At 49.1% G+C, this 21,391-nt stretch overlaps 10 protein-coding genes across 10 annotated transcripts; 6 read left to right on the forward strand and 4 right to left on the reverse strand.

The window, feature by feature from the left end:
* Positions 1 to 49: 49 nt before the first annotated feature.
* On the reverse strand, positions 50 to 3,119 carry PHATRDRAFT_43504 (predicted protein; the record flags this gene model as incomplete). The annotated part of the gene is made up of 1 exon (XM_002177942.1): positions 50 to 3,119. One exon carries the CDS (start codon positions 3,117 to 3,119, stop codon positions 186 to 188), a length of 2,934 nt encoding a protein of 977 aa, XP_002177978.1. The 3' UTR covers positions 50 to 185.
* A 590-nt stretch (positions 3,120 to 3,709) lies between these two features.
* Positions 3,710 to 5,248, forward strand: PHATRDRAFT_9893 (predicted protein; the record flags this gene model as incomplete). The annotated part of the gene is made up of 3 exons (XM_002177621.1): positions 3,710 to 4,466; positions 4,569 to 4,646; positions 4,719 to 5,248. Coding segments are annotated over 3 exons (1,365 nt in total), but the record flags the coding sequence as incomplete, so codon positions are not given.
* A 610-nt stretch (positions 5,249 to 5,858) lies between these two features.
* PHATRDRAFT_32726 (predicted protein) lies at positions 5,859 to 6,893 on the forward strand (the record flags this gene model as incomplete). The annotated part of the gene is made up of 1 exon (XM_002177622.1): positions 5,859 to 6,893. The coding sequence occupies one exon, from the start codon at positions 5,859 to 5,861 to the stop codon at positions 6,891 to 6,893; it is 1,035 nt and encodes a 344-aa protein (XP_002177658.1).
* A 176-nt stretch (positions 6,894 to 7,069) lies between these two features.
* PHATRDRAFT_10073 (predicted protein) lies at positions 7,070 to 8,362 on the reverse strand (the record flags this gene model as incomplete). Its single annotated transcript, XM_002177943.1, has 1 exon — positions 7,070 to 8,362. A coding segment is annotated over one exon (1,293 nt), but the record flags the coding sequence as incomplete, so codon positions are not given.
* Positions 8,363 to 9,225: 863 nt separating this feature from the next.
* PHATRDRAFT_43507 (predicted protein) lies at positions 9,226 to 10,490 on the forward strand. The gene has a single exon (XM_002177623.1). It carries the CDS (start codon positions 9,339 to 9,341, stop codon positions 10,467 to 10,469), a length of 1,131 nt encoding a protein of 376 aa, XP_002177659.1. The 5' UTR covers positions 9,226 to 9,338; the 3' UTR covers positions 10,470 to 10,490.
* Positions 10,491 to 10,712: 222 nt separating this feature from the next.
* On the forward strand, positions 10,713 to 11,899 carry PHATRDRAFT_43508 (predicted protein; the record flags this gene model as incomplete). Its single annotated transcript, XM_002177624.1, has 1 exon — positions 10,713 to 11,899. The coding sequence occupies exon 1, from the start codon at positions 10,715 to 10,717 to the stop codon at positions 11,897 to 11,899; it is 1,185 nt and encodes a 394-aa protein (XP_002177660.1). The 5' UTR covers positions 10,713 to 10,714.
* A 1,343-nt stretch (positions 11,900 to 13,242) lies between these two features.
* PHATRDRAFT_43509 (predicted protein) lies at positions 13,243 to 14,064 on the reverse strand (the record flags this gene model as incomplete). Its single annotated transcript, XM_002177944.1, has 4 exons — positions 13,643 to 14,064; positions 13,431 to 13,533; positions 13,351 to 13,402; positions 13,243 to 13,284 (listed from the first exon to the last, which is right to left on the reverse strand). The coding sequence occupies exons 1-4, from the start codon at positions 13,992 to 13,994 to the stop codon at positions 13,243 to 13,245; spliced, it is 549 nt and encodes a 182-aa protein (XP_002177980.1). The 5' UTR covers positions 13,995 to 14,064.
* Positions 14,065 to 14,401: 337 nt separating this feature from the next.
* On the forward strand, positions 14,402 to 16,704 carry PHATRDRAFT_43510 (predicted protein; the record flags this gene model as incomplete). The annotated part of the gene is made up of 2 exons (XM_002177625.1): positions 14,402 to 14,630; positions 14,711 to 16,704. The coding sequence occupies 2 exons, from the start codon at positions 14,402 to 14,404 to the stop codon at positions 16,702 to 16,704; spliced, it is 2,223 nt and encodes a 740-aa protein (XP_002177661.1).
* Positions 16,705 to 17,024: 320 nt separating this feature from the next.
* PHATRDRAFT_25298 (predicted protein) lies at positions 17,025 to 18,649 on the forward strand (the record flags this gene model as incomplete). Its single annotated transcript, XM_002177626.1, has 1 exon — positions 17,025 to 18,649. A coding segment is annotated over exon 1 (1,515 nt), but the record flags the coding sequence as incomplete, so codon positions are not given.
* A 472-nt stretch (positions 18,650 to 19,121) lies between these two features.
* Positions 19,122 to 20,882, reverse strand: PHATRDRAFT_32733 (predicted protein; the record flags this gene model as incomplete). The annotated part of the gene is made up of 1 exon (XM_002177945.1): positions 19,122 to 20,882. One exon carries the CDS (start codon positions 20,880 to 20,882, stop codon positions 19,122 to 19,124), a length of 1,761 nt encoding a protein of 586 aa, XP_002177981.1.
* Positions 20,883 to 21,391: the final 509 nt, after the last annotated feature.

Genomic DNA, 21,391 nt, shown 5'->3' on the forward strand with positions numbered 1-21,391 from the left:
CGAAAAGACGCACTACGGACCCATCACATTATGATAGACTATCCACCCTCCCTCTACTATAAGCTCTAGCTATTAAACGTTATTCGATGATTGGAAACAATTTTTTTTCGCCACCGTTGCGCTCGCATTTCAATAAAGAGCATTTCTTGTACTGTTGTATACGTGCGACTTGTCATTGAGTGTGCTCACCCGCTAATGTGCAATTCGAGTTCCGCCACGACTTGACCCGCGATGCTTGCGAGCGGACTCTCCGCCGAGGCCTGCTCCAAGACTTTAGCCTGCGCCACCATGGCCGCAATATCACTACGTCGAAATACGGGTGCCAACGTCGGGGCCCGTATGACTAGCAACAGGGTCTGGACCGCGCTGGTCCGGTGGGTGTCGGGCCAGTTATGCAAGGACGACACCAGGACCGTAAACGAATCTACCAAAAGTCCGTCCTCCGAAGCCAACAGGGTCACCACCGGACGGATCCACGCTTGAAGGGCCCTGTCGATATTTTCGTTTGATTCCGAGTCGAGACTCGGTGCGTGTGCGAGAAGCCGTCCGATGCCGGCCATGGCTTGTACCTTGAACGCCCGGGGCAGAATGTCAAAAATGCTGGATCCCTGACGACGGAGATCCAAGGCAAAGAGTGCCAGAATCGAAAAACCAGCTCGAATCCGGAACAACTCACGTTGTGTCGACGTCTTTGTTACGTCACAGCTTCGAATTAATGTTGATAAGAGGGCTTCCAGCATCGGAAGTGTCTTGGCCGAGGATCCACACGCGACAAGGTTCGTGGCTGCCAAACGAACACCATTATCCAATTCAAACAGGCGTATATACCGGTTATCTCCCTCGGTCTTGGGTTTACTGTGAAACGCCGACTCTTCGAAAAGAAAGACACCGGTGCCGTCAATCAAAAACGTCAGAAACGATGACATAGAGACGGTCTTACGGATGCTAAACATTGATTGAGCAACATAAATGGCCAACTTGTCAGGGTCGCCTTTGGCTTGGCATCGGGCAGAGATTCGCCCCAAAAGCTTCAGGGTAATATCGCTGGGCTTTCCGAGCATAATAATGAGACTTACAAACAGTCGTTGTAGCGTAGGCGGATAGCATTCAAGGACCGTAGACCACGTCGTGAACTTTTGCTTCTGCATGCTTTCGGAGACCATCATCAACTGATCCAAATCATTGCGCAGCTTGCCCAAATCCAGCATGCTCTTATCTTCGTCGCCCAGTCTACGCACAAGGTGATGGAGCAATGCTATTGCGCTCGAACTTTCCGGTATGTAGATGGCGCCCCAAGCTACCAAATAGGCCGGTATAGTCTTCAGGACATCAACAGCAAGCTTTTGCATTGGCTCACTGGCCTTGTCGATATCATAGTTTATCCTTTCAAAGATCCTGTTCGCCACATCCGTCGCCTGACGACAAATGCTTGTGCACATTCGAGCTGAGTCCTTGCTTTCGGGTGCAAAGAATGTGGAGCTGAACATACTAATTAATCTGTTCTGAGATTTCACATTGCACAGCCCAGTCAAAACCAACCCATTCAATACAGCAAAGACAGAGCGTGCCGAAGTTGGGCTCATGGAGCTGGCTTGGTGACACTGCACATGCATTTCGTCCATGGAAGTCAAGACGTGCGCAACAACTTTATCTGCCCAGCCAGTTTTCTCCTTCCCCTGGTTGGCGCTGGTGGGCCCCATCAAAACCAGAGTCACACACAGCTCACCATTCACATCGTCGGCCACAACTTGTGTTGCTTCGTCTGCACGCGAAATCGGAAAAATCTCCAGGATTAAAGACACAGCCTGTGCAAAACTTTTGCGCATGTCAGCGACATCCGATTCTGCTTGAAGCTGAGACCATTCGTTGCCAAAAACGTCCCAGGTCAATCGTAAAGCCTTTGCAACGAGTAAGAAGGTAGACAAATCGGTAACAGTCATCACGTAGCCTTGTTTAGCGTCAAAATAGCCTCGCTGAGTTGTTTCAACAAAGCAATCTCGCAATTTGTGATACAATTGCTGAACCGTTTTCGGAGGTAAAGACGTATTCAAACCCACTTTGATCGGGCCGTCGTTTCTCGCTAAAGATAGCCGAAATGCTTCCAAGGATGGTAAGTCGGTAAGCTTCTGAATGGGAGACAGTTGAGCAAGCCGTCGTGTTGGTCGACCTCGGAGAATCACAGCATTTCGGGATCGCCCTCCAGTGCCAAAAATTAAATCGGGCTCCGACAAGTACTCTCCTGTCGCACTCTGTTGTTGCGTTTCGGATTTACTACTACCTGTGAGGGTTGCTGCCGATTGGAGCAAGGTGACAAGGGACTGCAGCAACAAGTGACGCCCATTAAGATTAGCGGTCGATTTATTCGATACGACGCTCGGCAGCCTACGCTTGCGCTTTTTGGTGCCGGTGTCACTGCTTCCGTTGATGCCGGGTTGTTTCGGCAAACGGGTGTCCCGATCGTCCAGCGATCGGATCAAGGCTGGTAGCAGTTCCACCGCGTAGGGTGCTACCAATGTGGGTACCGACGAACTCAGCAGTTCGACAAGGATGGCACCGTCGCGACGAGAATCACGATCCAAACTATTCAGTGCCGACGCCACGAATGCAATCAAAAGTTTGATGAATGGCCTCAGTGCCATCGTAGCTTTTTCGTTCAGTTTGTTTACCGTTTCACGGAGGATGTTCGTTCCAACAGTTCGAACCTCGCTGTCTTCGTCGACAACGCATTTACCAACGGCTGGAATGAGAGCCGACAAGTGCGCTTGCAGGAGACTACTGCTAGTCGCACCGGTAGCCGTCGCTGCTGCTCCGGAAACTAAATCATACAGCCCTTTCGCAGCGGATGCGCGTACTGCGGCAGCCGGATGGGACAACTGAGACGCCAAACTTTGCAAAGATCGACCACGGGCTGAATAGAGTGAGACATCATCGGAAAGATTTGCTGCTGGAGCGCCGCCATTGGTGAAGGACGTCTGGGAGCTAGTTTGCAACGACGCAGCGCGGAACGCCGTGTCCGTGACATTGGCTGGCTTTGGGGCTTTCTTGCCCACTTTGGCCTTAATACGTTTGAAGTCGGCATTCTTTGCGTTACCGCTTTTTCCTTTGGTAAGCGGCGCCATGGCGTAGCAAAACAGAATAAGTCAAGTTACGTTAGGAGCCCTTACCGATTTCGATTCTTTCCGTGACAACGGGAAAAATGGATGGTGCATTTCTGTCGTGATGCAAAAATCGCGAACGAGAAGTGTGGAATTTTGATTGGTGTAATTATGACTTGGGAATACCGCTTGTATTATATTGCGGTTACGTAACTGTTGGCAGTAGTGATATTGGGGACAAACAAAGGTCTGTCTGTCGCTACCATTTTTAGACGGCGGTAGGCCAGCCACCGAGTGTGTGAACTACATTACCTAACTGTAATGTAACATCAGAAAATTTCTCTCACAATCAGTCAATTGAAAAAAGACAAGGTCCTCACCGCTTTTGCTACTTCCTCACATAAGACCGACTAAAGGTTACCTCAACATTCCGTTGACTGGAATTTTAAAAGCAGATCATGGCGACTTTGTCTGGGAAGTCACGGCGTAAACGTGAACGCCCGGAAGTCGTCAAGACCACCGGAGCCCAGCCGGCTGCTCTCGCGGATGGCAAGGCTGACAATGCAACGTCGAAAACGAAAAGCGTTCGAGTAGCCGAAAAGTGCGACGACGACAGCGCATCCGTACCAAGTTGGGCTAACTTTTCCGAATTGGGCTTGGCTGATCCTTTAGTAACGACTTGCCGGCAGCTCGGATTCAAACGCCCGACTCCTGTGCAGCGAGTGATAATTCCCTATTTGTTGCGCCACGACGATGTACACCTTCTCACGCTAGCAGCCACAGGGTCGGGCAAGACGGCAGCCTTTGTATTGCCCATTCTTCACCGTCTCGCGCCAGACCCGTACGGAATTTTCGCTGTTATATTGACACCGACCCGGGAATTGGCGAAGCAAATTCATCAACAAGTATTAGCGCTCGGAAGCAGCGCGTATAACGTTCAATCGGCGCTGGTTGTGGGTGGTTTGGATGCGACTCGACAGAGTCTCGATCTGGATCGACGTCCGCACTTTTGTGTAGCCACTCCCGGTAGACTGGCAGAATTGCTACGCGGACCGCGACCGCCCATGCTCAAGCATGTTCGCTACATGGTGTTGGACGAAGCCGATCGGCTTTTGGCACCGGGCAGTGGATTCGAAAGGGATATCTCCGAATTGCTGCTACATTGTACAACTAGCCCGACGCTTGCAGCAGTTGACGGTGCCACTGGTCGGGAACGGCGACAGACGTGTCAAACGTTGTTGTTTAGTGCAACCATGACCCGAACATTAGAAAGCGTGGAAGAAATGGCCGGTGCCGGTCTAGGTCGATTGCCGTTGAAGAAGTTTGTCATCCACGAAGGATTGGGGACCAACGAGCCAAGATCTAAAAAAAGTAAAATGGTTCAAGATGGCGACGCGAAGGAGGACAAGCCGGATGAAAACACGAATGAGGCATCTTCTTCCATACCAAAAATTCCTGCTGGATTGAAGCAAGAGTATGTGTTTATGCCGTCGAGAGTTCGCGACGCCTATTTGCTCACGGCAATACGTGAGCTTATGGCCAACGGAGGACGTCCTAAAGACGAAGGTGATAGTGGATGGACTGCACCTACACGAATTGACGACGATGACGACGGCGGTGAAGCCACCAAGGCGCGGTCCGCCATCATTTTCGTGTCAACTTGTGAAAGAGCTGCCTTCGTATCAGGAATTTTGGCACAAGTTGGTGTTGACAACGTAGCTTTGCATTCCTTATTGTCGCAGAATCGCCGTCTAGCCTCACTCGCCAAGTTTAAATCTCAGCAAGTCCGCGTACTTGTTGCCACCGATGTGGCTTCTAGAGGACTTGACATTCCTTCCGTTGATTTAGTGTTGAACTCCGAACTACCGCGCAATGCTATTTCATACGTTCATCGAGTGGGACGAACAGCTCGGGCTGGACGCCGAGGCCGGGCCATCAGTTTTGTCTCGGAAGCCGACGTAGCTTTGGTACATGCGGCAGAAAAAGTGTCGGGTAGGGTCCTGGAAAAGTGCGGGGATGTCACCGACGAAATGGCAATCAAATTACTGGGACCAGTGGCCAAGGCGGCTCGGTTGACCAAAATCAAGCTCAATGATATTGGCTTTGACGAACTCGTCCAGAAGTTTAAGGAGCGCAAGGTACGGGATCGTAAAGAACGAGAGCGCGTGGAACGTGCATTGCGCAAGATGGAAAAAAGTAACAGCAAAGGCAAGACTGGACAGACATGCGATATTCTCACCAAGTGACGCAATCGGTTTGAATCGAAAAACCAGGAGCATACTGAAGATATAGGGATTGAGTACCTTTCCGTTTGTATGATTTATTGCGGAGGGAAGCACGTAAAGCTTCACACCTGCACTAGTTCACAGTTATATGTTAGCAAGCGTTAGCAAGCGTCTTCGTACATAATAGCGTAGTCACCAGCTTGTTGAAACGGACTCCATCAGACTTTTTGCTAGAGTATGCTGCCATATTACCGTGCTACCATGCCGAAAATGCTACGCCTACCCTAATGGTGTCGCCTACAGACAGCGTTCTAACTTTAAGGGGACGGCTCATGACCGGAGACTTTTCGTTTCTTATAGTTAACAGTTACATCTACACAACGACGATATCGATTTTTACCAAATCCTTTAATTTGACTTGATGCTTCACGATAATGGGCTATCGCTTATCGTTAAAACAAGTCAGCTAAACTTTTTCCTTGACATCAACATTCACACGCAGCTCTGTTTGGCTTATATCAACACTTGGTGCTCCTGAATGGCGGGCCAGAAAAGAGCACGATCGCAGAAACAATCGCAGTCTTCTAAAAGTGCAAGAAAGAAAGTGCTCAACGCCAACGATCCTAGGCCGGTTCTTGACTTGTGGGTACCGCTGCCGAAAGATGCCGATTCCCTACCGCAAACGGTAATGGTTTGGAGACTTCTGGATCGATTGGAGTCGACTGGGTTTAGTCACGCTGCCTTGACCCATACGGTTTACGGTCGCCCTACACCAAATACGGATGATGCCGAGAGCGCGCTTCCCGATTCTCTTTGGAAAGACCGACCAGTGACCAAAGGAATCAAAAAAGCTAATATCAAGGTGTTGCGAAGGCTGCACGTAGTTGTTGAAAATTTGGTCGATCTGGGACGATACAATGGGCCCGCCATCGATGGATACGATCTTGTTTCTATTTCACCGCGCAATGACGCAGCTTTTTCCGCAGCGTGTTCATCTGCATTGGCTGCGCAGATCATCACTCTAGACTACACAGCTGGTCGAGGCGGTAATCAGCTTCCTTTCAAAATTGGAGCGGTGGATGTCAGGGCGGCCATTGAGCGCAAAGCTGTGTTTGAAATTCCGTACGCACCAGCAATTCTGAATCGCAACCAAAGAAAGGCCATTATTCAGACTTGCCGAGAGCTACAAGTCGCCAGTTTGGGAGTCACCCCACAAGTTCTAGTGTCATCAGGACCGCGAACCGAACGGAATTTCGATGCGGGTCCCATGGCTCTACGAATGCCCAGTGATGTAGTGAATTTGTTGCGCACAGTCATGCATTTTGATGAGCAAGTTTCATCCCAGGCGCTGACGATGGGCCCAAATTTTGCTTTGGAGCAATCGAAGCGGTATCGATTCGGAAAGTCTTTGATCACGGACATACACACTGAAGCCTCATATACTGATGAAGATGAAAAACACCTTGAAATATTGGATCAAGGGAACAGAAAAACGAAAGGAACGAGTAGCAAAATTGCTGAGCCCGACGGGGATGGAGACGTGGTCATTGAGGACGGATTTATTGCATTGTAATTTGGTATGGGAAACCACACATTTATCGAAATGAATCCTTCAAAAGATGCTACTATTTGTACATTATTTCTTGAAATCAGTTATCTCCGGGGCGATTCTTGAACGTGTGCACTAGGCGAGTCGTTCACCAAGGATTTTTTGCTTTGTGCATTTGCTAGTGTTTGTAGAGCCTTCGCAGCTGCGTCAATAGTATCGTCGGTCTTGCAAAAGGCCACACGAACGAATTCGTCTGAGACTCCCTCCGCGACACGAAGTGACGAAAAAAACGGACTTGAAGGGATACACAAGACTCCTGAATCCTGCTCTGCCATCCACTGACACAGTGCCCAATCCTGGCGTGCCTCGCCGTTAGGGGCAGCGTCGTTTGGAACGTTGATGCGACTTTCTGGAAGGGATGAGAGAATCTTTGGACCGATGCGGGCAAGAATGAAAAAGCCACCGCCCGCGGTGCGGTCGTAGTCGGGTACTGCAAAGCCAGCGTCGATAAGGGCCGACGCCAGCAAGTCTCGTTTCCGCGTGTACGTATGCCGCAAAAAATCATAGTACGAAGCGCGACCTTCATAGGGTTCGTCAGCCCGCGTTAAGGATCTAGCCAGAGCTTCTTGAATGACTGTGGACGCGCAAAACTGCACGTACGGGAGAAGTTGGTGTATACGAGCAATCAAGTGATTCGGTCCAACGCACCAGCCGACTTGCCACCCTGTTGCCGAGAAGGTCTTTCCGGCAGAGGAAATAGTAATGGTCCGATCCCACATCCCAGGCAACGAGGCAAAGTGTACATGTCCACGACAAAAAAGCGATTCTTCTGATGCGCGTTCCTTGGGCGGTGAATGGACAATATACTTGTAGACTTCGTCGGACAGCACGACACAGTCTGGATTGGCCAGTTCCAATGCCTCGGCGACCATTTCCATTTCGTCACGGGTAAAGATTTTCCCCGTAGGATTGTGAGGCGAATTTAACAAAATTGCTTTGGTACGTGTGGTGACCGCTTGCTTCAGCTTGTCGGCTTCCAAAACCCAATCACCGCCTGTAACAACAGTTTCTGTATCGTCCTCGTACGGTACAAAGGTCAACGGAACAAAGACGGGAGTTCCTCCAGCGAGTTTGACTTGCGATACGTACAAGTCAAAAAAGGGCTCGAAAAGAATAACTTCATCGCCCGGTTGGATTATAGTCTGCAAACTTAGGTACAAAGCCTGCGAAGCACCAACCGTCACGGCCACCTCGGTGAAGGGGTCCACATCCCGTCGCATGTGTTTTCCGTATCGTGTGGCGAGTTTTCTGACAAGATTGGGATGTCCAGCGGGACGCGTATATTGATGAGGCGATTGTGCCGAATCAAGAGCGGCTTCTACAAGGCTATCGATGGCAAATTTCGGAGGTAACCAATCGGGAAATCCCTGTCCGAGATTCACTACGCCAGGATGCTCCTGCGCTAGTCTGGAGAACTCTGTCCAAACCGTTGGGGTCGATGCGCCGAGGCGGAGAGTAGCCTGACCCGCACCACCAGAAGCAAGATTCGATGGTGGGGATGATCCGGCAACTTTCGGTACATCTTGGTCTTTTCCGGATTGTCCAGTGGAGCTGCTGTCCCAAACTCGCTCTCGCAACGAGACTTTTGCTCGACGTGTGCGATGAATGGGATGACGAGTTTGGGGAGTACTGGGAACAGTAGAAAAGGCCCCAGCGCTTACCAATAAAGTGAATAGAGTAATCGCGTTTAACGATTTCATGGTGTAGACACAGTGTATTCACAAAGTTTAAGGCCTGGGAGCGCTCTCTCGTACAGCGTCTTCACTTTTCTGGAATACTCTTCTTGTTCCATCTCGTCATCGCGAACACCACCAATAACCCTTGGCACGCTCGACCATACACACGCACACGGCGTTTTCTGCGTTGTTTTTTGGGAGAAGCAAAAATACCCCGCTCTCACGGCCAGACGAGCGTGTCCGGAATGAGTCACACAGCAGAGACGGTCTGACGCTGTGAAATTGACATTTTATTCGATATTTTCATTTGGGTTTGGTCTTGCTCCACCTACGTCAGAAGTAAATTTCAGAAATTGCCGATTTCGAGAGTCATAAGAAGGACATTGAGAGTACTATGTCCCGGCCGGAATAAGGGAAGGCTGTGAATCGTGTGTTTTCTGCCTTTCAGATATTGCAATATGAAGTGAACGTTTGATTGGCTTAGATGACCTACGTCATGTCCAGTACTAATTCTACGTTTACAATTGTGTCGTCCTCAGAGTTCGGATCACGAAGCAAACAGCAGCAGCGAATATAGGTTGGAGGTACCCAATCGAAAGCTATCACTTTCCATCGTTGAAGGCAATCGGCTCGACTCTTCCTTCTGCTCCTCCGTACATCACACCAAAGCGGAAGGAACTAATTCACATTCTGTGGACAGTTTGTAAAGGAATTACCCGTGCAAGAGAGTAACATGGATCAGTTCAACATGGACGAAGCAGAAACCCGAACGGACGAGGGTGGCTCTTCCACCCACGACGTACGCGCCACGTCTCCTTATCAGCAAGCGCAACATCCAATTAACCAAGCCATGGAATTGCTTTCTCCGGACGAAAAGTCATCATACATTCAAGCCATGGAGCGCTGTCCGGAGATTGTGGCCACCGAAACGGATCCGCAGCTCTTTTTATCGTTCGAAAGTATGCGAGCGGATGTGGCGGCCAGACGCCTCGCTATGTACTGGACGTACCGTGAGCGCTTCTTTGGAACCAAACGGGCCTTCCGGCCACTCGTTGATTTATCTATTCCACCTAGCCGCCGGGCGCTTTCGTTTGCCGATGTTGAAGAACTTCAACATGGTGCATTGGCCAAGGTACCCCCGGACCGCCACGGCCGTCCAATTCTGCTCGTAGATCGCTACCGCTTACGCAACGCGGACTACGAACCCGACCCTAACCGGTGGGTCCGAATTACCTTTTTTTGGTTGACCAAGATGATGCATCAACCTGACGTCCAGCGAAACGGCATGGTCGTTGTCAAGATTATGCGGGGTCAAAATTTGGACCGGAAACGAATGGTCACTTCCCAAATGCTCATGCGAGACGCCATGGCATGCCGTGTAAACAGTATCCATTTGTGTTGTTTACCCCCTAAGGGTGGGTGCAAGACGTTTGCCGACACCCTTGTCCCAATCATGTTCAATTTCAGTCAGCGACTTCTGGGAACCAAGGCGAACATTCACGTTGCGAGTAGTAGCGAGAGCATGTTGACTCAACTAGAGCCGCACGGGTTCCGCAAAGCTTCCGTTCCTACAACACTTGGTGGCAAGTGGTCGTATACCAAGTTTGATACCTTGGTGACACGTCTCCTTTCGGAGAGCTTTTTAATGGCGAGGAACTTGCCAACTGATTTGAAGCAGAGCCCTTTGATTAATGATCAACACGAAAGATTGTTAATGGAAAGGGTACAGCGCCGCAAATCTGGGAAACGAAAGATTGATGCGACTTTCATTAGTCGTGATTGCTGGGCAAAGGAACAAAAATTTGTTAAACAGCCTTTTGCCGCACTGGCATCATTCTACATCCACAATAAATTGTCTTATTAAAGTAGAAGTTATTACTATTTTGAAACGCATGCACTAGCAAGACCTAGCTATCTAGCGTATTTCTAGTAATAGGAGAGGGATTCGTACTAATAATATATGCGGTGACTGTGAAGTCATCCTGAAGCCAGTAAAAGTGCGACATGTCGCAATTGTCTGTCTATCCATTCCAAACTTGGTTTGTGACACATCTTGGCAAAGCGTACATTCGAGTCGCGACAACAGTCCTTTGACAATTCTGATCCCCAATGATTCGACAACACCTGCCTACTGGCACAACCTCTTTACCCCGAACTGGTGGGTTGTCAGTAGAGCCTCCTCGGTACAGACACAGCATGGCGGCAGACGAAGAAGACAGAGCCGTCGGGCCGCTTCGGGACGTCGACGTAGTCAATTTGTCGCAGACCTCGCAGGCGGAGCAACACTTGAAGGACGCTGTAGACCTTTTGCCGTCGGAGGAAAGTGCATCGTATCGGAAAGCGCTGCTACGATGTAACGATGTTGTAGCCACCGAAACTAATCCGAATCTCTTTCTGGAGTCTGAAGGCTTCGATGCTTGGGCGGCGGCCAAGCGGCTCGCCAAGTACTGGACGTGTCGAGAGCAATATTTCGGAAGCAATCGTGCGTTCTTGCCTCTTTTGAATCTAGCGTTACCGCCGAAACAGCGTGCGCTCTCTTGCGCAGACATTGCGCAACTTCAGTTGGGTGCTCTGGCGAAACTTCCCACCGACAAATACGGGCGTACTGTGCTGCTGGTGGATCGGAGCCGCTTGGACGGAACCAGGTCGGATGCAGACTCCGATCGCTGGTTGCGAGTGATTTTTTATTGGTTGAGCAAAGTGATGCATCAGAAAAACGTACAAAAGAATGGGTTTGTCGTCCTCAAGATAATGCGAGGTCAAAACTTGGATCGCCAACGCCTCCTGCAAACGCAAGTCATGGTAAGAGATTGCATGCCGTGCAGAGTTACAGGGCTACATCTTTGTTGTGTGCCTCCACCGGGTGGTCGCAAAACTTTTGCCGATACCATTGCTCCTATTCTCTGGCAATACATTGTTCATGTACTGCGACGAAAAGCAAATGTACACGTGGCGGAAAGCGAGACTCACATGTTGACACTGTTGCAAGACTACGGCCTATTAAAGGAATCGCTGCCCAAATCGCTCGGTGGAAGTTGGAGCTATGCTAAATTTGACACTCTGGTAAATAAGCTACTCTGTGGAAACGCTGACAGGAGGAATACGGAAGGAGACTCGTCCGGCATTGACTTTGGATCTTTGAAACCGTCGGCGATGAGGTCTGGGGCAGGACACTCGAATCCTCTTTCCCCTTCTATCCGCATTCAAAACCGCAAGAGCCTAAAGCGGAAAATTGATGCTGTTTTTGCCGGAGTTCCTGCTCGACAACAACACAAAAAGCGGATGGCTGGATGACTTAAATTAGTCTTTCCAGTTCGGTAGGTAGACTACTGATGAGCCTTTTTTGGCCCAGTGGTCAATTTGTCAGGATGATCAGGCAAAAATAAGGTTCGCTGCGGTCAGGATTAGGCACAGACGCAAGAACAGTTGGAAAGGGGAGGCCAGGATGGGAACGCGCAAAGCGAAGAATCTATCGATCGTAGCTAATCCTAACAGCGAAACTAGCGCAATGCGAGATCCTTTGTGGTTTTGTTAAAATAGTCAGCAAAAATATTTGGATGCTTTTCGCCATCATGAGACAATCTGCTTGGATTGGGCCAAAACTTTAAATTTCCATAGCCGCTCCAAAACTTGACGAAAATTTGTGTGTTGAAGAGCCCTTCCATTGATTTTTAATAGCAAGGATTACTTCAGCGTCCTTCTCTGTCTATTTTAATGATGGCGACGCAAATGGCTTCCTTGACGAACCACTTTCAATTTTTGTCTCTTCCTCCGACTTTGTACTATCAGATTGATCCATGCTCCAAAGTTTGGACAGTAACGAATTCGTCGCTTGCTCTTCTCCTGACGACAGTGCTTTAGTTTCGCCTTCATCAGAAATGTCTCCTAGATCGGTGCATTTGTACTGCCAAATATTCGTGAAGAAACCTGTGCCACAAAGAGCTTCATTTCTCTCCTTGATGGCATACACAGGGGCCGGGGAACCGAAAAACGATGCTGCCATTATGCCGGCACAGCTTGCGTGGAGAAAATCTCTTCGACCGGAGTAATTCAATTGTGTAGATGTTTGAAGTGTTTTGTGATTGCTTCCGTGTGCTCTTGGCAGTGCAATTGCAGACACCAGCCTCGATCTCAAGCAGCAACAAATTGCGACTAACATTAATCGCAAATACAATTTGTGGGTTATTTGTGCGCGTCGCGTTCTGCGGAAAGATGGCATGCTATATGCGCTCCTCTGAAAACATTCTGTCTTTGCAATCATCGCATATCCAAAAAGTTGACAGCCTTTCACCTTGTGTTTCTAAAAGGGTCAGCAGATGACTTTACTAATAAAGCTGTAATCCCTGCCTCATCTCAACTTTGTCAAGTTAATGTTTGGCGGCGTTATAACGGCACGTTATATTAGGTTGACTGTGCACATTACATCAATGTGACGAGAACAAAAATGAATTCGTACCTGATATGATCTTTGTCCCACCCACACTGTAAACCTCAAACTTTTTAACAGTAAAACGTCCGAGCGACGCAAAAATGTCACTCTGATGAAACAGGGTACTTTTTCAGCCGTTGTCCATGGTACAACCACTGGAATGTTTAGAGAGAGGTATACTTCATCGTACTTCTGGACACAAGGTACTCTAGAGGGTATTCCAGCTGGTCGCCAGCTCTATTTTCATTTGCTGTACATCAAAGTGTCATGAAAGGGACATGAACTAGATTTAAGCTTATTGAGAAGGATCTCGTACCTCGCTAATGTCAACAACCTGCAATGTTTTCCGAGCTCCATCGGCGCGTGCACTAATAGCTAGCTGCCTGCAGATCTTACTTCTGATCCTTCAGCGTCCATTTGTTACCATCTGGAAACGTGATCCCGGGTTCACCAGTTTCATCCCATTTCCCCATGACTGCCTTTGGCCCGCCCTTTGGTCCTATAGCAACAAAGCGTAAAAGTGTGTTAGGTTTAAACTCTCGGGCGTACAGGCCGACATGGAGCCCGGGGATAATCTTTTCCGCGTGATTGCCCACTCTAAAACCTACCGAAATCAATTTGAATGTCGTCTCCAACCACCGACGCGAGAAGATCAAAGTCCGTTCCTTTGCCATTGGCGGGGCATCCTGGATTTCCGTCCGTCCCGTAAATTGTCGCAATTTTACCAATGTTTTCGATTTTACGAATACAGTTGGGGTGATTCGGATCGTTGTAGCTGCCACTGAAATCGCGAGCGTTCGCGTGAAAGGGGGTCGCTACCAGTGAAACCACAGCAGCGCACGTCGCTGCCGAGGCTGCCTTTTGTAGATCCTTCTTGGAAAACACCCAGGCGCTGGTGCTCTGCATCAAAAGAGCAGCAGTAGCCAAATAAACACAGGAGATGGTCGCAATACTTTTCATGATGATTCACAAAGTTACTGTCGAGGGCAATAAAAGATGATGGCTTGATGTGTGGGACTGCGGGCTTGTTGCTAACTAAAGATATGGAGCAAAATCGAAAGTATACGAATGCGTTGGAGGTCCAGGATACTGTGTCAACTGTCGCACGTAGCGGATAGTTGTCACAATATCTGTTGGTAGTCTTGTGTCGTAAGTCACGAACTATCAAACCCTCCGACGCGGGCTTTCGGACAGGCCCCTCTCAAACCGAAACCAAGAATTTCCTCATCAAAAGTGTGTTGAGTACCACCAATCATAAAAAATAACGGTGCGAGTACCATCAGCGCCAACACTGGAAATGAGAGTTGGAAGGCACGCGACTTTTTCGAATCATCTACGCTCGTGTCAACGGACCTAGATGCCTCACTATGACAGCTTCGACAGCCGAACGTAGCAGCTCTGAACGGCAACCACAGGCACAATACCCCAGCTTTACTGAGGTGAAAGAACGACCCATCAATAAGGTCGATTACCGCCAGCAGGGCGGACCATTGTTGGAATACTTGTGGTGCGAAGACGAGCCCTTGTCGGGACAATCGCTATATCTGGGTGGAGAAGTTGGCGCCGACGGCAAGATCTGGTTTATTCCAGGACACGGTACGTGATCGCCTAAATGTGCTTGTTCTACAGAGAAGTTCGGCTAAACTGACGACGTGTCTTTCTTCACTTCCACCCAGCGCTTCGGGTTTTGAGGTTAGATCCAGATACGGATCAGCTTGCACAAGTCGGCCCCAGTTTTCCTGGAAAATTCAAATGGCTCAGAGGTGTTCCAGACGGGAACATTATATACGGCCTGCCTTGCCATGCAGATACAGTACTTCGCATCGATGTATCGACGGGGCATATTTCGACTTTGCCTATCCCATACGAAGACTTTTATAGCCATGAGCCTGCCATTGCCGGCAGGGAACGAGCCCGAGAATGGAAATACCATGGAGGAAATACGAGTCCAATCGATGGATGCATTTACGCTATTCCACAGTCTGCGTTGCATGTGTTGAAAGTCGATCCACTGCGCGATGTTTGTGAACTAGTCGGACCCGCACTGCCAGGTCGATACAAATGGTACGGTGGTGTCGTCGGAAAGCAAGACGGCGCCATATACGGAATTACGCACGATTCTCCCAGCGTGCTCCGGATCCATCCCAACGCCATCACATTGCATGGCGACTACGGCACGGGTGGTCACAAATGGCATGGGGCAGCCGCCGCACCAAATGGTGTAATTGTTTGCGTTCCGGCCAATGCCGATTCCGTACTATGTATTACTCCTGCTGATCCAGAGCCTATTTTAACCGAAGTGGGCGACGAAAGTTTTATCCAGACTGGTCGGCATCGAAATGATAATAAATATAAATACCTGGGCGCTTTGAGTGGTACGGACGGCAAGGTATATGTTTTTCCATGCGGGAGCGAGCGAGTGCTTCAAGTGGATACCGTCTCTATGCACGTCAAAACGGTTGGGCCAAATATTTACGATAATAAAATGGAAAGACTGTGTCAAAACAAATGGCAAAACGGAGTTCTCTCGATAGGAGAACAGTGCGTTTATGGAATACCCTTGGCAGCCGAGTCACTACTGAGGATCGATTGCAGCAAAGAAAGGCCTTCGGTGACAACGTGGCCGCTGCCTTTACCGTACAAAGGACTAGCTAAATTCGAAGGCGGCGTCGCCGGCCCGAACGGAATCCTGTATACCGTCCCAAATAATCACAAGGCAGTGCTCAAAATTCAGCCGGCAAGTTGGAAGGAGCCGAAAGTTTTTTCTGGCAAATCCGACCGCGATATGATACAAGTCGACCGGGACGACCCAAACTTGGTCTACCGATCTGGCATTCCCACACTTAGATCGTCGGCCCACCGCGTCAAGTTTGCTCCCAAGAATCGCTGTCACGACCCTAAACCGAAAAATCGCGATGGCGAAGAAACCGGCACCCTCTGGCTACCTTCTGAGCTTCTCAAAGAGCACATATTCCCCTTTGATAGCACTCAGTTTGATTTATCAACGCCATTGAGGTCCCTGCTCCGACAATGTGAGCCGGAGATTGTCGGCAGCTTTCGGGAGGGCTCAGACCGACTGGAAGACTTTGTGGTCCCAGTGCCGTCGACCTGGAGATCGGTCAATGGTGGTCAATGTGAGCGTGCGCAAAAACATTTATCCGATCAAGTCGCAACCGATGAAGTGTTTTTGGCTGCGTTTGACCGTCTCGTGAAAAATGCGGTGCTGCCTCACTTGAAAGCTCGGCTGGTGGTGGCCGGTGCGGTCAAAGACGAAACTGGCGGAACAACGTTTTACTATCAACGCCCACCGACATTGCGCTTGCAGCCGGGACCAGCTTGGGCCCAAGTTAAGCCTCACAATGATGCGGAGTACGGGCACCAAAACGGAGAGCTCAACTTTTGGCTGCCCCTTACCGACCGAGAGGTGACAGGGGTGGATCTATGGTGTGAGACGAAGTTTCTGGCAGACGATTTTCACCCTATTGCTGCCAAGCCAGGCGAAGTCATATCGTTCCACGGCTCCTCCTGCAGACACTATGTAAATACGAACCGAACCGAGTTGACACGGGTCTCGATGGACTTTCGCGTTGGAGTGGAAGGCTTCTTTGATCCTTTTTGGCGAATGAAGGGAACCACGGACGACCACGGGCGGACGGAAGTGAATCTCTAAAATTGCACTCTAGAGCATAGTATTTTTTTGATTTGCCAGTTCATTAGTTCTGGAATAGTTTTAGCTATGCTAGCTAGGAGATGTTTAGACGATTTTCCCTTTTCGCATGCACTCTGTTATCATTAGACATAATCTAGAATTATCAATTTTGGCCAATCCCACCACTCCACTTGTCGAAAAACTAATAATATTCGTGTCTTGCATTGCTCCTTCACCGTCCACGTTTCACAGCTGCCAACAAAATTTCTCTCTGCCAGAGCTAGTAGAGTGACAGAACGATTGACAAGACCAAACCTCGCACTATCACAATAAACGGTCAATAGGAAGGAAATTTGCGTCTTTCTTTCGTGAAAACCGAGAACACACAAAGCATACTTACCTTGAGCAATACAACGCTACCGGACAAGCGGCTACTCTACTTACCCGAACAATGGCAGCTTTACCAGTTGGAGATGCCTGGCAGAAGGGAAATGAAGAGGACGTTTCCATTCTGCACAACTGCTTCTGCCCTAGTTGTGGCAAAAGCAACGGGGTGACTACGATGCTTCCTACTCGCGTGCCCATGTTTCGTGAGATTATTCTCATGAACTTGAATTGTGAAGACTGCGGATTTCGCAACGCGGAAGTAAATTTTGGTGGAGAAATCCAAGAAAAGGGTGAAAAGTTAACCTTAACCGTCAACAGCTCGGACGATCTCAACAGGCAGCTCATCAAGTCGGATTCGGCTTCTCTCTATATTCCGCGACTTGATTTTGAAATTCCGCCAACCACCCAGCGTGGAACTGTTTCCACATTGGAAGGAGTGCTGCGACGGGCTGCCAAAAATTTGGAAGAGCTACAGCCCGAGCGTCTACGTTTGGGCGATGTCGACAACTTCCACCGTTGCAAACGTGTGGTCGAAGAGCTCCGTCGCTTCTCGGGGGAAGCCTGTGCAGACAGTGACGACGATAGTGGAGAGGTTGAAAAGCAAGAGTCGGTTTTCCCCTTTGCAATTGTGCTGGACGATCCTGCCGGAAATTCATTCATCGAAAACCCTCGGGCGCCGCATCACGATCCGCACACCAAATCGGAGAAATATTTCCGGACACCAACACAAGATATGGCTCTAGGGTTGCAACCGTCTCAGCAAGCCGTGGAAGAAGGGGTCATCAACGATGCTAATCCAGAACACAAAAACATTGCCAACGCACCACAGGGATCTCATACGATAGAGAGAGATCATTTAGGTGTTGGTCGTCAAGAAGCAATAAAATTTACCACTACATGTCCGCATTGCCATTGTCCAACCGAAACAGATATGTGTATGACAGAAATTCCTCACTTTAAAGAAATCATCATCATGTCTATGTTCTGTGAATCCTGTGGTTTCCGGAGTAACGAAATCAAGGGTGGTGGAGCCATTCCCAAGTATGGAACCACTATCACACTCAGGGTGAAAACGCCTGATGATTTGGCTCGAGAAGTTTTGAAGAGCGATACTGCCGGTATTGCTATACCAGAAATAGACTTGGAGCTAGCAGAAGGAGGTCTCGATGGTTTGTATACTACAGTTGAAGGCCTTTTGCAGAAAATGCGCGATCGCCTGACGAAGGCCAATCCTTTTGGTAGCGGTGATTCAGCGATAAAACAGCACTTAACCAATGACGGTGGCGAGTTTTCGGGATTGAGTCCCAATCAAAAACGATATATGGCTTTTTTACAGAAACTGAAAGACTTGGCGGACGGTATCGTGCTTCCATTTACACTTGTCATTTCCGATCCCCTGTCCAACTCGTTTGTTGGTCCTGTGCGACAAGATGCAATCGCACTGTCGTTGCAGGCCGAGAAAGACGGAAACAACCAATGTTATGAAGCATATGTCGATGACGGCATGGAGGTGGATGAATACGAGCGTACACACGATCAGAATGAAATATTGGGATTGAATGATATGAAAACTGAGAACTATCAAACGAGTATAGGCGAAGATTCCAAAGAGTACTATGGAACAGATGCCATGGAAGACGAACCTGATCGAATTCGTCGGTTGGATGTGCGTGGTCCCGATCATCCGCATGAAGTTGGTAAAGCTCCAGTAGAGGGTGACGTAACCATTATGGGCACAAAAAGCGTGAACTATGCAGTGCCATCTATGGGTAAGAGAGGAAAGGCGGCAGTGCCTATTGATATTACCCAAGCAAAAGTTCCAAGACCCGTGGACGATGAGAGCCGCTTACGAAAAATGATTCATGACAGCGAATACAAAGACGACTCATTCATAATGAATGAGGGTTACGACAAGGTTGTTGAAGGAATGGTTTTTAAAGACGGCGCGCAGGGGCTGGGCTACTACACCGACAAGCCCCTTTTAAAGCTTTGGGAGGAATCAAGCGAACGCTAAAGTAGAAACTACAGTGAGGATGGACCCATATATTAGTTCAACTTTCCATTGTCGTATATTTTGGGCTCGTATCTCTCTTATGGCGAGGGCTTTCTCCGCTGACAACGTCTGGGTGATCACCGCCATTGTCCAAGACTTTGTAGTGGTTGCCAGTTTCTGCGACTATCCGCTTTTTCACAGACTCGGAAAGACCTGGCTCCTGTGCCACGCAGCCACAAACAGGCTCGTCCCCTTTTGCAGTAATCGTGTAAAAATCTCGGAAGCGGGCAAAAAGATAACCATAAAATTCCATCCACTCTTTATGCAGCGAGTTTCCTGCATTCACGCTGAACAACGTCACGAAATCGATCGCCTTGTCGGGACCCATCTCATTGTAAAGTGTGAGGGCGCGTTCGTCCGCAGTCACCATCATCTCATTGAACTCACGCTGAATTGAAGTGATCTTACGGCGCACCATGGGGTAGACATCCTTGTAACGGTAATAGCAAAAGTTTGAAACCATGTTTTGAACCCAAAAGGCCTTGGTTAAATCAAATGTCAGCAAGGGAGAGAAGACTCCATCCTGTGAGCCTTGCCCCGCATATGCTGCGGAAACAGCTTTACTCGACCCGTAAACGGGCACCCGCGGAGCCGTACTCGAGTCATCACAGGCAAACCAGGATACAGCCGCCAGCTCTGGCGGCATCCAAGGACGAGCTTGCGCAACAAAGCTCCAACCTGTCTTGGCAGTGGCAATACTGCGTTCGTTGTGGTACTTGGTACCGTTGAATTCCCACACAAGGGGACGTGGACGGTACGGCGTCTCGAAGAGTCCGCTACCGACGTCTACTGAAGAGTCGAGCGGCGTTTCTTCGTAATGCGAAGTCATGAGATGCATCACGTCCATGACGGAGAGCTTTTCGCATGGTATAATATACAGCGGCATTCTATGATCTGTCTCTTCTCCGAGTGCATACGAGAGATAATTCCGCTGAAATTCACCGGTTTTGTCCGCAATGGCTGAAAAGATGGACCAAACCCGCGCCTCACCTTGTCTGGCTTCGATGAAAGTGATTGGATCGTATACATCGGAAAAAGAGAAGCTTCCCGGATCCGCACTTGCCGAAAAGAGACCATAAAAGATTGCGACTTCAACTACATCTTCGGCAAATAGAAAATTATCCGGATCGTTGCGAGGAAAGGTTGTAATTCGGGCCTGATTTGCGTGTGCCGCCACCGCTCCATCGGGGATTCTTTGTGCGACCCAAACAGCTCCCTTCTTTCCGAAATCGTTGCCTCGACCGATAACCTCCATTATCCAGACTTCGCCCGATCGATCCATAAGGGAAAAGGACTCACCCCCAGAGTAGTACCCGTATGTATCCATTAAATCAACCATCACGGCAATGGCTGCTCTCGCCGTCGTTGCTCTTTGCAAGGTCAAGTAAATGAGGGACCCGTAGTCAATAATGGCACCCGTTTGATTCCACGCTAGCACGGAAACACCGCCAAACGTTGACTCTCCAATCACTAACCCATGCTCGTTGCTGTTGCCAATCACATTGTATGTTTCTTCTGCCTCTTCAATTTTTCCCAAATACACACCGGAATCCCAGTCGTATACGTGTCGTTCTGTTCCGGGGGCATTTTTCGAAGGTGGATAATGGTACAGTACTCCATACAAGGTGGGAGAATCCGCGTTGTAGGCTATAATGGCGGATCCGTCCACCGACGCGCCGGGTGTCACGAGTATGTCTGTACATGCCTCAACGAGCAAACGCGGCGAATAAAACAGGGAGAGCAACACCAAAGAGGCCATCAACAAACACCGGGGAGCCTTTACGACGCGACACGGTGTGCGGCTTGGCGATGGCCGAGCACTACGCAGGTGGAGCATCGTCAACTAGAGGATGCACTTTTGCTGTATGCGCAGACTATTCGTTTTGCGAACGTAAAGTTGTGATCTATACTAGTAGAGTACAAAAACGCCCAACAATTTTTTCCCTTGTCCCCCGGACGATGCCGCGAGCATGTCAAAGGCAAGTTCCTAAAAAGTTGAGCGCAGTTGGCTGTGTCGCACACAGCTGTTCGGGATCTTTTCGCCTCGATAAATGCTCTGGATGAAATCTTGATCCTTTCGCTTTCGTTTGAGGAAATTCACTAATCCGGCCTCGATGAGGCCGCAAAATCACTAGTCCGGCCAAAATCAAGATTTACTAAGTACCAAAGATGGGCCACATTGCTTTCCATAGCAGTGATAATTATGAAGAAAGATTGATCTTGAATAATTCAGGTATTTAAGGATCATATTCTCTATTAAATTTTTTT

This window comes from Phaeodactylum tricornutum, chromosome 2, assembly GCF_000150955.2.
Source record: "Phaeodactylum tricornutum CCAP 1055/1 chromosome 2, whole genome shotgun sequence".
Lineage (NCBI taxonomy): Eukaryota > Bacillariophyta > Bacillariophyceae > Surirellales > Neidiaceae > Phaeodactylum > Phaeodactylum tricornutum.